Source organism: Ambystoma mexicanum, chromosome 2p (genome assembly GCF_040938575.1).
Source record: "Ambystoma mexicanum isolate Mex_15411 chromosome 2p, UKY_AmexF1_1, whole genome shotgun sequence".
Taxonomy (NCBI): Eukaryota; Metazoa; Chordata; class Amphibia; order Caudata; family Ambystomatidae; genus Ambystoma; species Ambystoma mexicanum.
In genome coordinates, this window is record NC_090923.1 from 1,164,946,674 (window position 1) to 1,164,963,982 (window position 17,309).

The 17,309-nt window shown below is 48.1% G+C and overlaps 1 protein-coding gene across 5 annotated transcripts in view; it reads right to left on the reverse strand.

Moving 5' to 3' along the window:
- The window catches only part of HUWE1 (HECT, UBA and WWE domain containing E3 ubiquitin protein ligase 1), a 2,445,223-nt gene that overhangs the window by 1,199,973 nt on the left and 1,227,941 nt on the right, over nt 1–17,309 (reverse strand). For all 5 annotated transcript variants that reach the window (XM_069645305.1, XM_069645304.1, XM_069645303.1 and 2 more), the window contains exons 44-45: nt 3,932–4,077; nt 3,449–3,515 (exon numbers count right to left, since the gene is read on the reverse strand). In XM_069645305.1, coding sequence (XP_069501406.1) covers nt 3,449–3,515; nt 3,932–4,077 — 213 coding nt within the window. The remainder of the gene's footprint in view (nt 1–3,448; nt 3,516–3,931; nt 4,078–17,309) is intronic.

The following is a 17,309-nucleotide window of genomic DNA, read 5'->3' on the forward strand; positions in this document are numbered from 1 at the left end:
CTGAAGGAGTGTATTTTAAGTGTTGCATATTGCTCCCTTCTAAAGAAGGCTCATTTAAAAAAAGGATTTAAATGAATAAACCTCGAGCATACGTGTTATTTGAATACTTGTCACTGTGAATCTCTATGTTGCAACCCTACAGCTCACACTGACCCCTCTTGAGATCGGCCTGGCTGCTCAGTCACACCACCAACTTGTGTAGTACAGGCCTACACCAAAGGTTGGGTTACCCTAGTGCCAAGAGGACAAGGCTGGTGTAGTCTCCCACAGGGTTACTACATCCAATCTTGCCTAACAGAAATTCATGCCGGGTTTCAAGCCCAAGCCTTTACTGGTAGGCAAGACACAGTTAAAGCTATACTAAAGTGTACATAATGCCCAGAAAAAAGGAGATTAGGTTATGGGAAAGTATGCATAGAGGCACCAAGTAGAGCCACAGCGCGCTGGACAAATAAGTGGCAAAATAAAAATCCTAAAACCGCTGGAGATCACAGATGAGAAATTCTTGGGAGGAAGATTCCATTTGAAATGATGTACTTAACAGTAGTGGGACAGTAGCCCCCCCCTGGACAATAACAGGGCACATGAAAGGCTGAAAGGTCTACAAGGGTAACATCTTTACAGAAGCACGTGTGCCTGTCATTAGGGATCACCAGCAAATTCCGGTTTCGCCAACAGGGATATAGAAAAGAAAAAAAAAATAGTGCAACCCCACAACCCAAAGAGGGGCTGCATGGATTTTCTCTTTCAGCATTCACCGATAATGCAGAGCACACAAGAGCAGTCTACAATCAGATACTAAAGGCATAAAGAATAAAGTTCTGGCGCACGACATGCAATGCCTAAAACCCTTCTTTTAGGGTATAAGCACAGGTGTTCCATGTAAACAAAAAGGCTGTACACACTTGTTCAGTGCAGCTGTCAGACTTAGATCAAGCCCCGTCCACGTGGAGAGAAATCACTGGCTGCTGGGACGGGGAGCAATGCAAGGCCTGTTAGGGAGAATTCTCAGAAATGTGCTAATTCCATCTACCTTAGAAAACCCCAGCAACTTTGCTGGATTTTTGAGGACTCTATTTTCTTGACCTGGAGAGAGGGAGACCCTTTTCCCCACTCTCTCATGTATTTTAATGTAATTTTGTACACGGTTTCTTTTTGGTTCTGGAGTCTGACAAACTCCCTTACAATTGTAACTTTCTAGGCCCAACACACTCAATCTTCCAATAGGGTGCTGGAGGGGTTACACTTAGTAGCCCCTTTGTCGAGCTTCTCAGGTAACATTTTTATGTTGCCCTTTCCTCACTGAATGGCTGGTGGCAGTGGTTTACTTTTTACTATCTTTATGGGATTTTACCACGGGCTGCGTTCGCAGCCACGTTAAAGCACCCATTTGTGCCATTTTTATCAAAATGGCCCAGCCTTCTTTTTTGGCCATTTCTTTGAGGAAAGGACCTTCTTGAGATTTACTCTGCGTGCCAAACCAGGTTTGGTCCCTTTGTTCATTTTGCCCTTGGCGGGATTCACAAGGGAAGCCAGCCACTGGCTCCAAGATGTCTGGCGGGGGCAGGAAGCAAGGGAGGTGCCCGAAACTCCCTGTGCTTAGTCTCCTAGGTGACAGGAATGCACTCTAAGGTGATTGGCCGGCTGGCAGTGCGGCAAGAACGGCCACCCTGCTGGGTGACTGACAGCTAGGCTGGAATGTATGGAGAAAGCTGCATAAAAGGCAAGGCTTTTTGGCTTGGAAGGCAGAGTCGAGGATTCCGAAGAACTTGAAGAGAACGCCTGCTGCAACTCTAGGACCGTTGGTTTGCCCGGTGAAGCCTTGCTGCTGTGCTGAAAATCCAAATTCGTATCGACAGAGAAGCCCCTGCAAGGACGACTTCTCCCTTTGAGTTGGTGGGACCAATCGACTCCAAAGAAAGCCACCTGGACATCCTCTCGAAGCTGGTCGAGTTTCCACTGCAGTCGTTGCTGGAACCGGAAAGCAAGTGAGAGGAACACCAGTTTGTGTGCGTTGCTTTTAAGCTGGCCAAGAGCTCCAGGAAGATACTCCGAACTCCCATGCAGCAGGACTGACCGAGCCCCCCCAACAGAGTGCGGGACCCCAAATGCACGGAAAGCCCACCTCGACAGCCAGGAGCCGCGGTGTTGCTATTTGCGGTAAACGCAAAGAGTTGAAAAACTGAAGTGCCACTTGTTTGAAGTTTGCCGGTTGAGAGCGGTGACCGTCCCATTGCAGTGCAGGAGTCCCCAGAAGTCCTCCCTCTTGTCCCCACAAATGAGGCCCAGGAACAGTGAGATCTGCAGATCTGCACAGTAACAGAATTCATCTGCTGCACTTTTTCTTCAACCTAAAGGTACTGTAAAGTCTAAGAACTTACTTCTTGTTGTGTAACCACTTGTCCTCATTGGAGACTTGCTTGGTCGCATGTGTAGAGTTGCTATCAGCTTCTTTACCTCACAAGCCTAATCAGCTTGTGGCCCTTCTTTGATTTCTTCTATTCTACAAAATACTTTTTAAATATTGGAAAATACTTTCTACTTACCTGCAAGAAGTGCTTTAGTTCACCTTGACTTTTGCTAACTTACCATAGGCTGGCCTGGCTCCCTGAATGACTCTTCTCTCTTCTGCTTATGCGTTTTACCTTCCTTCCAGGAAACGGTTAACTGACTTTGCAATGGGGGGTTGTTTTGAAAGTACTTACCTACTTAAGAATAACTGTATGAATACTTGTTTTATTCTGTACTCTCTTCTCTAACACTACTCCCAAAGATATTCTAAATGCAACAGTGATATATGAATGCCAACAGCACCTTGGCTACTGAAGTCACCTGAGGGTGTAGGTAGTGCCTATGAGTCATCCCAAATGGTATTTGCAGATTTAGATAACTAAGAGTGTGTATTTTTGGAGTGTATGTGTGTGGTGCTTTATATTGATCCCTTCTGAAAAAGGCCTATTCTAACTGACTGGTAAATAATTAAGTGTTTAATCAAGAAATCTTGTGTGTACGTTTATTTGAATACTTGTCACTGTGAATCTCTGCATAACTCCCCTAAAGCTCATATCGTCCCCTCTTGAGATAAGCCTGGCTACACTACAACACTGCCAACCTGTCTAGTACAGACTTATACCAAAGGTTGGGTTCTTATTTCCAGGGGGTCATGGTTGTTGTTGTAGTGCTCCCAAAGGGTCCTGCATACAATATTGCCTAACATCTATTCAGGACACCAATCACCACTTATTTTTAATAGAAATGCAAATGTGCAACATGTTCTTTTACCACTGCCTTTGCAGAGATGCCAACATACAAACAAGGAAAAGTGGTGAACTTTAACCCTGTAGCATAAAGGAGGGTGAAAGACCGCACGTCTGTAAAGTATAAGAAAAATGCTATGAAATTCCCCACTCCAAATATTTTAGGAAATTCCACATAACCACATAATTACCCTCTCCGTGTGGTGTTCCTGATGGCGGAGTCTCAGCAGCTGCATTGTCTGAAGGAAAGACTTGAGCCTAAGTGACAATAGAGCAGAAAAACACAATTGATAGAAGAAATAGCACATCCATCAAGTACTCCATGAAAGGTCTTAATATGCATTGAGAAACATGGAATCCAAATCAAATCGGTCAAAGTCTACAACAATGAATGCAAAGATGTTAAAAACACAAACTTTAGGTGAAATAAATATTGGCAGAATCTTTTATATAAGCTGGCAACCATGGCTCATTTGAGAACTAAGGACACAAACCAAAATGAACAAGGGGAAAAATATGTGATTAGAAAAACAATTCATCCAAGGTTGACAAAATGATGAACACTCAATTCCCCTTGGAATGAAGAGGGGTCAAGTGAGACAATGTAAGAAATGACCCAACCTGCCCAGATTTTGGCATGGCTTTATAGACTTAGAAGCATCTGGATGGCTTACATTTATAGCAAAACCAGTTTGGCCGTCAAAGTCACTACCCTGGCGTGTCAGAGAGCGATACTGCTGGTAAACGTCATCCCCCATGTCCTGAAGGATCTGGCTGACTTCTTGACTTGTCACCACAGGCTTTGGCTCAGACTTATCAGCTAGACAAAAAAGAACAGTTATTTGTAAGGAGAGAAAGCAAAGTTCACATTTTAAGACATCAGAATTCCTGCACAGTTCCTCTACTGCAGTGAACTTTCAAAATATAATAAACCAGGGACTCAATTTTGCCTGTAGTAGTGGCAGAAAGGTTCAAACTTTCAGGCAACCAGAGCTGGTGAAAAACATGCAGAGATAATCTGACTGTTGGACCAATTACTTACGGTAATACTTTTCTTGATGGATTCTCCTCTCACTCATAATCCCAAGGACAGCTAATGTATGAAAACCTTTCAGTCATGGGGGCGGAGGGAGACCGTGTGGCTCCATACCTCCTCCACTCAACACTACATTGCTCTGGAATGGATGGCATATTTGCTACACGCCAGATCCCCCAACCTGAACAGCGCAGAAAAAACACATTTGTAGGTGAGTTCTGTGTGAGGGGCAATTTAGGTGGTGTCACGGAACAAAGTACAAACTCTGGAGGATGGTACAAGGGTCTTCATTTCACAAACAAACGTATAACTTTTACTCTGGTTAGGTTTCTGGCAGGTTTTACTAATGGGTTCTGTTCTCAACCTCCCATCTGCTCCCTCCACCCTAAAACCCTGGTTTTAAAACTAGCAATCCGTAACACATCATCCAAGGCTCGCTACAGAAAAGGGCCAAATGTCCAACAGCTTACCTATATGGCACCCGTTAGGGTTCTACTAAGGGTTCCCTAGCCTACCACGCTCCAGGATCTCAATAAGAATTGTGTTTTTTGTATTGTGCTAATGTCAAACACCATGATCTGTGCTATCAATTGCTCCCGTCCTCTTATTCGCTTATCTTACCATTCTACCCACATTATTCTTCCTCCCTCTCTCCTTCCAGTCATCTTCCTCGTCCCCCTAATCGCCCCCTCACACCGCTTCCACCCTCTGTCCAAAAGCCCCTGCCTATTCCTCCCCAAATCCTCTCCCTTCTCACCAAACCTCCCTCCTCCACATCCCTCCCCATGCTCCTCCCCACTCTACTCCACCTCACCTCAACAACCATCTCCCATCACACAGACTATTACCTGGGGTAATTTGTTCTTCTAATGGATTGTGTTCTCCCATGGAATCCTGATTTTGGCTAGACTCCCAAAACAATGCTTTGTAAAGGCGGAGGGAGAGCAAACCCGCGTGATTTTTGTATTACGCAGTTTCGTAAGACCGCTCGACCAAAACATGCGTCCTGGCCCTTCAGTGACCAGGCAATAGTGCTTTGAGAATGTTTGTAGGGAGGACAATGATGCAGCTTGGAAAATATCTTGAACTGGTATCCCACTCTGGAGTGCCAACTTAGTTGCTACTTCTCTGGTAGAATGAGCTCTTCATCTTCCAGCAATGTCTTTTCGTTCTATTGTATAACATACCAATATACATAGAATTAACAATCTGGACAATGTTTGCTAGTTACTATCTAATCTGGGACTGGCATAGCTGATCTTCCAATCTGAACTTGCTTGTTCTGCCAATGTAAACATGTAGTGATCTCTTCAGATCCAGTCTATGAAATCGCTCATCCTTCTTGGAAGGGGAGGTGGAGGATAGAACACAGTCAAGTTGATTTTCTGAGAAAGGTGAAATTGAGATGTTACTCAAGGTCCTTCCTCACCAAGTTTTATCTTCTGCTTTGTTGATAACAGTGATGTGATTTGCAATAGAGGGCCTATAGCTCGCTCACCATGAGTGCGGTAGGGATGGATACCCAAAATATTGTTGTCCATGCAAGGAGCCTAATAGGGCAAGAGGGAAGTGGCTCGAAAGGTGTCACATTAAGAATGTTAGTACCAGATTAAGGTCCCAGACTGCCACTAGAAAAGGAACTGGTGAAAAATGATTTGTTAAACAGTTTAGAAACTTGATAATCTTGATCAGATGGGCACTTGAAAAAAGAAAGCACAGCCAAGAATCCTTTCAGCGTTGCCACCTGTAAACCCTGTTGCCCAAGGGGTAACAGAAAAAATAAAACAATGGCTGTGTTGCATGAGAAAGGGTCAATTTTGTTTGCTCTACACCAGGCACACATGTTCTTCCATTAACAGTGGAATGGAACAAGTTACTTAACTGTAACTGTTGTTCTCCAGCATGGGTCTGGCATGAATTCACATACTCATGGATTCACATGCTCATGAATATACCCAGTCAGGCTGGGAATCCTTGGTAAAGCAAAAATCAGTTTCGCTTCTGAACTGTCTTTCTCCCAACAACCAATCACTGGTCTCTGGGTCATACTACCCCCAGCCAATCATTGCCCTCCACCTGAGCCCCTCTGGCAGCCATCTTCGGATTTAGTAGCACGTTAAGTGGCAGTAAGACCAAGAGAAGAGCCGCAGAGGGGTAGGCGGGAGGGTTTGCATGTGTATCCATGCCAGACCCATGCTGGAGAACAACCGTTACAGGTAAGTAACTTGTAACTTCTCCAGCATGGGGTCTTGCATGGATAAAAATGCTCATAAAGAATACATGGCAGTACACGCTTGCACAACCACGGGAGGTGGCAAGGCTCAACATTAAACATCTAAACATTAAGCATCTCCTATGTCCTCACCACGCTCACCTTCAAGCGAACAGGTTGCGCAGCACTGCTTGGCCGACTCAGGACTCCACCCTGGAATCCCTGTCGACGCAGTAGAACTTTGTGAAAGTGTGCGTCGACCTCCATGTAGCAGCCCTGCAGATGTCAAGCAGGGGCACACCAGACAGGAACGTCGTAGTTGCAGCGATCGCTCAGGTAGAATGGGCTCTCGGACAGCCAGGAAATGGTCAGTTTGCCAAAGTTCACAAAAAGTTGCGACGTCTTCCGAAAACATTTTGTGCGGTCCACATAGAACTTCAGCGCTCTAGCCACATCCAGCGAGTGTAAAGTCCTCTCAGCCGGCCACGAAGGTGTCAGGAAGAATACAGGTAACACCAAGGGCTTATTTAGATGAAAGTCCGACTGCACCTTGGGCATGAAGGAGGGGTGTGTCCGTAGCACCACCCTCGTCTCATGGAATGTTAAATAAGGTGGAGTACAAGAGAGGGCCTGGATCTCTCCCACTCGGCGTGCGGAGGTGATGGCCACAAGAAAAGCTGTTTGCCATGCCAAATAAATCAGGGGCGCCGAATGCATAGGCTCAAACGGGGGACCCATGAGCCTAGTAAGCACCACATTGAGCTCCCATGCTGGGGCCGGAGCCTTCACCGGCGGGAAAACGCAAAATAGTTCTTTGACAAACTCCTTGTCCAAACAATGCGACCATAAGGATGATCGTCCAGGAGATGTTCTGTAGCGGGAAATAGCCGCCAGATGAAAATCTGCTGCAAGATCGTAGCCCCAAAACTCTAGTGCTGCAGGAGCCAGGCCTTCAGGTTCAGTGATCCTGGGTCGTGGTGCAGAATTGCGCCTCCTTCCCTAACGAGAAGGTCTGCGTCCGCCAGAAGCTTGACTGGTTGATAGTTGATTGATTAGTCCAAGCAGCAACGGGAACGGAGGGAACTCATACAGACACAGGCCGTCCCAGGGGAAAGAGAATGCGTCCCCCAAGCTCCCGGCCTGGGAAACCTGCTGGCAAACGTCCGGCACTTGGTGTTCGTCGCCATCGCAAACAGATCGAGCTGGGGATTGCCCCATCTGCGGAACAGGTGATCCACTTGGTCCTGCCGAAGTTTCCACTCGTGGCAAGAGCTTAGCTCCCTAGTGAGAGAGTGTGATGGTTTTCTTCACTAATGCTAGATGAAACGGGCTGAGGAACATCCCCTGGGCTAGGGCACAGTGCCAAAGGTCCTGCAACTCTTTGGAGAGCGCAAGGGATCTGGTTGCCCACTGCTTCTGGATGTAGAACATCGTGGTGGTGTTGTCCATTAAGACCCGTACCACTTTGCCCTGGAAGGACTCGAGGGCCCAAAACACTGGCCGCAGCTCTAACACGATGTGCAACGACTTCTCCTGTAGCCACAGGCCTCTTGCATGAAGATTTCCGGAATGTGCTCCCCAACCATCCATCCATGGACAGGCGTCCGACGTGACCGTCTCCTGATTAGGTGGGATCTGGAAATCAATGCCCGCAGACAGATGGCCGCGCACTCGCCACAACCGTATTGCTCGTCGGAAACTCTTGTTGAGTGCGATCTTGTCCTCGAAGCTCCCCTCCACTTGTATCCAGCGGGCGTCAAGGAATTCCTGTAGTGGCCGCATCCGCAGCCTGCACAGCCGAATGAGGTAAATGCATGACGACAGCATGCCGTGTAGGGACTTAAAGGTTGCAAGGGTAAGCACCATCAGGGCCAACAGCCGTTGTACCTTGCCCAAGATGGCCACGATCCTTTCCTCCGACGGAGACGCCGGCACGACACTGTTGTCGGGCTCCCAGAAACAGTGCGTCCTGCGATGGAGTCAAGCAGGACTTCGCAAAGTTGATCGAGAACCCCAGTTCCGACAGGAGTTGGACCGTCTCAGTCGTGTGGTCGACAGCTATGTCCCTTGAGTTCACCTGGATGAGCCAGTCGTCCAGGTACGGATACACATGAATCCCTCGTAAACATAGCAGGGCCGCCACCGGGCCAGGCACTTGGTGAACACTTGTGGAGCGGAAGTGAAGGGCCCTGAACTGGTAATGTTGTCCTTGAACCAAGAAGCGTAGGCACTTGCGGTGTCCCTTGTGTATGGGGATGTGGAAATAGGTGTTAGGCAGAATTAGGACTACAAGTGACAGTACAATTTCACCTTTGGTACAAGCCTGTACTACACTCTTATAGTGGTAGGAGTAGCGAAGCAGCCAGACTTGTCTCAAGAGTAAGTGAGCAGTACAAGGTAGTTACACAAAGGACAGCAATTACTATGATTCAGGCAAACACTGACTCAAGGTTTCTAAGTAAAAGAATATATATTTATTTACCTATCAGTTGAATAACAGTTCACCTTTCTAAGCAAGTTAAAAATCACAATCATAAATACACCACACCTCTTTAATTCCAGACAAGTTAAGGTCACAAAATGAAGTGGGAGCAAAATGGCACTCCAGCAATTTAAAAGGGAGGGAAAGACAAAGTTATTAGAAATTAGACAAAACCAACAGGTAAGTACTCAGGGCAATTGAACTAGAGAGACTACAGTGAGGAGATCAGATAGAAAAGGCTTAGGGCCAAAGACAATGGGTCAAAAGTCTTTTGCTCAAGATCATACAGTTCGCAGTAAAGTTTGTGGCACAGATTGCGGACGAGGTTGGTTGGTAGAAAAGTTAGTTCAAATAGATGAGAAGAGAAGGACAAGCCCTCGGATTGGAGAAAGATTTCAAACACTCACCACGGATGAGCGAAACGCACAACTGGATTTGCACAGTACCTTGAGAGGGGGCTGTAGCTGAGGTAGACGTTCCTGGTAGTTCCTGCAGGCTCACGGTTCCTGAAGCGACTGTCGGACTGATCAGAAGTAGGAAGCTGGAGGGTCCTGCACTACCCAGGGAAGAAACCAGCAGCAGCGCCAAACAACAAATAAAAGGTGCACTCCTTAAAACCCAAGCAGGGTCCGACCTTCCTGGCTATCCGGCCCACTGTAGCTCTGTACAGTGAATTCGACCAGAGGCGGCGTCCTGGCTTAGTTTGGGCAAACTGGTTGGTCCCACCAGCTCAAGGGAAGAAGTTTCCTGGAGGATCTTCTCTGTCGTTGGATTTGGAGATTCGGAGCTGCAGCAGGGCTTCACCGGACGGTTCAGTCGTGGTAGGGGTCCTCTTCTTCCATTTCCTCGTTGGTTCTTTCACTCGTGGCGACTCTGCTCTTCCAGTCCCAGAGACCTGCTTTTTATGCAGTTTTCCCCCATTCATACAGCCTGGCTGTCAATCACAGCAGGGTGGCTGGACTGGCAAGGCCAGTCCCCCTTAGCCAATCAGACAAGAGTGCGACTTGGGTTACCAAGGGAACCCATGGCAGGGGTCTGAAGATCCCCCCCTTCACATCCTGCCTAACTAGACTATCAGGCGCCTTAAGAAGCCCACGAAAAGACAGCGAACAAAGGAATATTCCCCGGTTTGGCGCACAGAGTAAAACACGAGAAAGACTAACAAAAAGAAATGGTGAATAAACCCAGCCAGAACAAAAATAAAATGTATTTGGTCAAGCGGGTTGATGTTCGAGGCGAATATAATAAACTAAAACATGACCACGTTTATATAAGATAATTGCGGTAGAAAAGTTAGGGTAGATACCACTGCCACCAGCCAAGTCTTAACGTTAAGGGAGTTAAACAAGGCTCCAAGAGGCACAGAGAAAAAGGGATAGGAGTTAACCTTTTCCAATACTCCATGTAAAATGGGGTGTACTGGGTCTGGGGTTTAAAGTGACTATATAAAGTTAATGGCAACTTTACCTGTTTCTGGGGGTCAGTAGTTTCAGCTATGTCTTCTCATCATTCAGGCATAGTTCATGTGTGGCCATCCATGCCTGAATGATATACCCTGTTTACCAGTGCCAAATCCCTGCCATAATCCACAGAAAGAGGGAGGAGAATCTGTCTATCATCTGCATAGTAAGTGTAGGTGATACCCAGAAGGTCCAGATCATCAAACAGAGGTTTGGTGAATATGTTATACAGAGTGGGGGAGACGCAGGAGCCCTGGTGTACACCGCACGTGATAGGAACGGGGTCCTCACCTGCTGATGGTGAGAAGACCCTCATGGTTCTCTCGCTCAAGTATGATTCGATCCATTTAATGGCTTCTGTGGAAAAGCGACCTGCTGAGTCCAAGTCATTACACAGGACCTTATGATCCGCACAATCAAATGCAGCCGAGAGATATAGAAGCAGGAGGAGGGCTGTCTTGCAATTATCTCTCAGCTCATCAATCTGTGTTTTTAAATCAATCAAGGCAGTCTCAGTCCCATATAGAGGGCGGAAGCCAGATTGTCTTACTCCTAGGATCTTGTGTAGTTGAGACATTTTAAGAAGGTTAAAAATATAAAAGTCCTACAGTCCAGCAAAAGTGCTGGGTGTCTCTAAGGTAGAGTGAAATTCACACATTGAGAATTCTCCTTAACAGAGTCCTTCAGAGCGTGGTCCAGAGGGAGTCTACAACTTTTGAAACAACTGTATCGTGGCAGCTTACCTCACATGAGGATTTCAGGGAGAAGTTAAGCATCTATGAAGCAGAACACTTTAGATATTGGATCATTAACCCCACATACCTGGAGGCAGGGACCCTGTTCACCTACTGTGTTGGAACTTACTGTGCATGGGCTCCCTAAAAAGAGTCCATAAGTTATACAGACTCCTGGATAGATCGGATCTGGCCGCCTGCCTCCCTTATATGTAGCGATGGAAGGAGAACCTGTGCAGTCTGCTTCCAGACGAGACCAGATTTAGGATCTGGGCAAGAGCTGCCACCACATACTGGTATGCAACGGAAAAGGCATTCAAAATCCTGTTCCAGTGGTACATGCATCAATACAATTAATCCTTCCATTTTCCCATACTGTTGCTGAGTGTGTGGACAACTTTCTTCACCTTTGGTGGACCTGTGTCAAGGCCCTGCAGGTTCTAGAAGGTGGTTCAGGCTTTGATTAAGTATATAACTGATTCTGCACTGCCTATGGACCCCTTGATGATTTTGCTGGTGCACAGGTGGCATCAGTGTATCCAATGAGGTACTCTAGGGCCCAGTTGATAATCACTTGTTGCTGGCTGCTCATATGACTGGCGAGAAGCTGAAACATTGTGAAGGGGCCACAAGTCAATTTCTAGCGGTACAAGGTTTGGGAGAAAGCGAAGGTGGAAAAAGGTTTGCGCCATTTCTCTTGGCTCTATGAACAAGCATGTCATGATCTGGCTTACTGTCGCACACTCACCTGTTCCTTCCTAGAGTCGGGCACCTTGCAAGTCTTCATTCCGGCGCCGACTGCGGGGCAGCTCCACTGCTCTGCTCGCCCGTTTGCGGGAGGTCACGAGGTGCCACAGCCCCTTGTGACAGCTCCAACAGTCCCTGCTACGCCGCCGCTGGCAGTTGCCATGGCGCTTCTGGAATGACTACCGAGGCACGGCAAGCTCCGCTCACGCGACAGACGCCCAGTCACATAATGCAGATCCATCAGGAAGTGCTCCATAAATTCTGCCGGGCTAATTCACTCAGTGCTTCTCAGCTGCCTTGTCGAGTGGTGTTTTGTTTGGACCAGTGTTCTCTTGCTCCCGTTTGACCTTGGCAACCATACCCACCAAACTAGACCTCCAGTGGGCCTATAACCTTGTCCGTATCAGGAAAGGCGACACCTGGAAAACCGCATTCTGCACCAGTCATGGCCCTTTTGAGTACTTGGTAATGCCTTTTGGGCTGTGCAATGCACCCGCTAAGTTTCATGAATGACGTAGTCCATGATCGCATCGACACCTACATCATTGTGTACCTGGATGACATTCTGATCTTTTCCCCGTCCAACCAAACCCACGTACACCATGTGAGAAGTCCTCTCCCCTCTACAAGACAATGCACTATACGCTAAACCAGAGACATCTGTGTTTCATGTTGACAAGATTGACTTTCTAGGGTTCCACGTTGTGATGCTGGAAATGCATCGGAGGGACAGGGCCTCCGAATCCTTGTCCTTAACTGCTTTTTATCGTGTGTTCTGTCGTGTTTTCCACGCAGGAGTTCATGTGGGACTCCTGGTGGTGCAGCTCTCTCCTTTGGTTTTGGTGAACAGACCCATGGAATACCCTTATGGCTCCCATGGGTAGGGGTGCAACCCTGTGCCCCTAGTGTATGTTTTTGGGCACCTGTGGGTGGCCCATGGAGCAGGATATTGGCTGGTGACAGCTCTGTGCTGAATTGACTGGTGCCATGAGCGTCCTCCATTTTGGAATGCCCAGCCCCGTCATTGGAATCGGTAGAATCCTGATGGAGACAAAATGGCCCCCATGGCCTCTTGCCTTCCATAGCCTGTTACCTTGATCTTCCCGAAGTCCCGGGAAGCCCTGACTCTGTCCCTTCCCCCTGACTGGCTGTTGAGTGGAAGTTCCATATATGGTAGTGTGGGGAAGTGCTGACCAGACTGGCTGGAGCCTTCCCAACGAAAGTATGTTGTGGGTACGCCTGTGGGTGGGACCTGGGTGAATGGAGTGTGTGATGAATACGCATTCTGTGTTGGGGGTGTCTAGTATCTGGCGTTAGACAATGACTGAGACAGCCCTGCCCGAAACTGGTGTGAATGTGGAGTGTTGAATGGCTTGTTACTTGTCCCAATATACACTTGTTGCGAGTGTCTGGAGAGAAGTGAATGGTCTGAATGCACTGTGTGCCTGATTGTCTGCCTGCCTACATGAATGAATGCCCTTCACACCGATTGGATGCTTGAGTATCACTGCTAGAATTTGTGTTCAGAAGCTGAAGTCCACTATAACGAGTAACTAAAGTAACTGAAGCTTGACCTTGAAGCCCTGCTGGACGAGAAGAAGTGCTGTTGCTCTCCTTCACAATCTGAAAGCTGCTGGGTCTCCAAGGACTGACCCAGAGAGGACCTGGTAAGGCGCCCTCTTCCCAAGCTACGAGGGAACCATCGTGCACCAGCTGATCTTTGCCAAAGCTCCTTGGTAGACAGACCTTCGACAGGCTGCCGACCCGAGACGGGGACTGCTGTGGAATCCCAAAGAGAAGCGCCCGGACTGTGGTCCGCCACTGTCGACGACCGCCGTCGCCGACCAGAGCCGCCATGCTCCCGTTTGCCTAAGAACTTTCAAATCCAAGGATGCTCTCGTCTGCATCATCGCTGCTGTATCCTGCTGGAGAAGGCCTGACCGTCGACGCACCGAGGAGCATCCGCTGGTGGGTTTCCCACCACCCAAAGACCACAGAGATGCCGACAACTCGACGCCCCTGCTGGGCCACAGTTCTTCAAACTCTTTGCGGTCCAGAACTATCGACACTGAGGTGCCCCGCACGCCTCTTCCTTGCAGGATGTTTACGCTTCCCCGTCAACGAGCACCGCTAGGAAAGAAGCTGCCACTTCATCGTCGTAGCTCACCCTGTTCTCCGTCGGACGTTCGACTCGTGACTCCTGCCTTATAGGGAGGACACTCCAGAAGGGCCGTCGATACCCCGACGAGGAACGCTACACCACCAGGTACTTTGGGGTTGCAGAACTATTGGGAAGTCTCTTGTGAACAATATATGCACTGGGCTTGTATCTTTATTCTACAGGTTGCCCAGGTGGGGGGTTGATCGACACAGAACTGTGTCGAACGGTAGTGACCAGTATTTCTCCCAATTGTTCTTATCAACTGCTTTCCTCTTTTCTCTACTGTCGGTTTACTTTACGACTTGATTTGTGTGCCATTTAACCGTACAGTTGATGCACTTTAAAGAGATCTAATAGTAATTGTGGTACCACGTAGAACTGTATATATTTACCAATATGGATAACTGAGTACAAAGTGAGTTATCGTGATATTGTACATATCCTTGAATATTAATTATATAAAGACTGTTTTAACTGATACAGTGTGCGGACATTCCTTTGTGGGTGCTTGGGGACTACACTGTACTTAAGAACCAGCCTGCATCACCTCCTGAGAAGCTAGGCCTTGATTGATCGCCACGTACCAATAATCTAGAATCTTGGCTGGGGTCCTCTGTGCCTCTCCTCTGCCATATAGAGAGCAGAAGTACTGACAGCCCCCTCCAGTCTTTAAACACAACGTCCCAGGGGTTGTCCAGGGACACCTCCAAAATCCAGTCCATTACACAGTGGCCCGTTCCCACCACTTTAAAATTCTTACAATAATTTTTGTGTTTCGCCAATTTTTATCAGCGGTTCATATCTGTTTTTCGACCATTGTTTCCCCTTTGACTGCACTCACGAGTACCATGTTACCGTTTGTTTGGACCACGCTTCAACAGGTAGCGTTTGACAAGTTGAAAACTGTGTTTACTACAGCCCCCATCTTGCAGCACCCGGACCCTCCCTTTATCTTAGAGGCCGATGCATCGTCCCTTGCCATCGGTGCAGTACTGTCACAGTCCTGTCCCAACAGCAGCATGTCATATCACTCACGTAAATGTACATCTTCTGAACTTCCTTACACTGTGACCGAAAAAAAGCTCCTAGCCGTGAAAGATGCTTTTCAGACTTGGAGGCATCATTTACTCAGCGCCAAGTGGCCAGTGATGGTGTACTCTGATCATTGCAACATCCAGGACCTAGCTGCCATGAAATGTCTAAATAGCCAGCAGGTCTGCTGGCACTTTGACGCTTTCGACTTTAGCATCAAATATTGGCCAGGGGTCGCTCATGATAAAGCAGACGCCCTGTCTCGCGTTGCTGGGTGGTATGTACTGCCCACTTTTCCGGACACTGGTCTAGACCCAAGACATTTTGTTTTTGCCGTGTACCCCGCCTCCGAACCTGCTCAAAGAAGTCAGTAATTGGATTTCGCAGCATCCGTCTACTATACAAGACTGGGATGCCACATATATTGAGGGCCTGCCTTTCGTCCAAGATAGTTTGTCAACACAACACCAGACTCTGTGCCCTCGAGTGGTCACACAACGCACCTATAATGGACACCCCGGCCAGAGAAAGACGGTAGCCCTCCTCGAGCGCTGGTGTTGGCGGCCTCTGATGCATAGAGACGTCGCTGAATATATTGAATGGGTGCTCTATCTGCGCTCAGGGTAAGAACCAGCGAGGCAAACCCTTTGGATTGATGCAACCCATGCCAATACCACATAAACAATGGCACATAATTACAACGGATTTCATCACTGATCTGCAATTAGTACAGACCTCCGATAGCATATGGGTCGTAGTAGACGATTTTACCAAGATAGCTCGTTTTGTTCTTTGCTCTGCCATTCCCTCTGCCCCGGTGCTAGCGGTTTTATTTTTCCATCACATCTTTCGTCTTTTCAGCATCCCATCCATTCTTATCACAGACAGGGGTTCTCAGTTAACGTCCAAATTCTGGAGGGCACTTACGACACTTCTGGGCATTGACACACGTCTATCCTCGGCATAAATTCCCGAGACGGATGGCCAGGCAGGACGCGTCAACCAGACATTAGAGAAGTCTCTACGGTGTCTCTGCCTGCAACACCAGAAGTCCTGGTTTACGGTTCTGTGTACGGCAGAATTTGTATACAACAATGCCCCTCACTCTTCAACCAGTTCATCTCCTTTTTTCTCTCTGTATGGCCAACCCCCCGCACCCCACACGCATTCTGCTGACACCTCCTCCTTCGGTCCAGGGTTCTTCCAATGAATATGAAGTCCATGCGATCCTTGACTCCCGGTATTGCAGAGGTCATCTCCAATATCTCATTGACAGGGAGGGGTATGGGCCAGAGGAGAGAAGTTGGGAGCCTGCTGAAAACATCCATGCCCCTGTCCTGGTGGCCCGGTTCCACTGGGAGAACCCATCCCATCTATGGGGTCATGGGCCATTGGGGGAGGGCTCTGTCACGCACTCACCCATTCCCTCCCAGAGTCTGGCACCTTGCAGGTCTTCGTTCCGGCACCACTCCACTGCTCTGCTCGCCCGTTCATGGGGTGTCCAGAGGTGCCAGAGCCCCTTGCCACTGCTCCAAGAGTCCCTGCTACGCCGCCGCTGGCAGTTGTCATGGCGACTTCTGGAACGACTACCGAGGCACAGCAAGCTCAGCGCACGTGATCGATGCTGAGTCACTTGATGCAGATCCATCAGGAAGTGGTCCATAAATTCTGCCGGGCTTATTCACTTGGTGCTTCTCATCTGCTGTGTCGAGTGGCGTCTTGTCTGGCCCAGTGTTCTCTTGCTCCCGTTTAACATTGGCTCTTGTATTCTGGACCTGCTTTTGGATCACCCTTCTATTTTGGCGACATGGCTTTTTGGACTGCATTCAAGGCTTCTTTGAACTTGGCTTTAACCCTGCATGGACTGCTACTGGATTACCCTTTGGTTTGCTGTTTTTTGGACTTCCTCTGGAACCACTACTTGACGTTTGACCTTTTGAGTCACCATTGCGGTGGCATCTCCCGGAACGGTCTACTGGAACATCTCCTGGAACTCTCCCTCTGCTGCACCTCCTGTTTCCCCCATGTATTTTCACATCCATGGAATTTTTCCCTCACTCTCTTCCTGAACCCTCCATGGCAAGATACTAGGTAGGTCACATTGCCTCGTTTTTTCCACATTGCCGCTGTATTTACATATAACTGCATTAACACCATCCTTTTCCTTACAGCTACCTGGAGGTTCCTG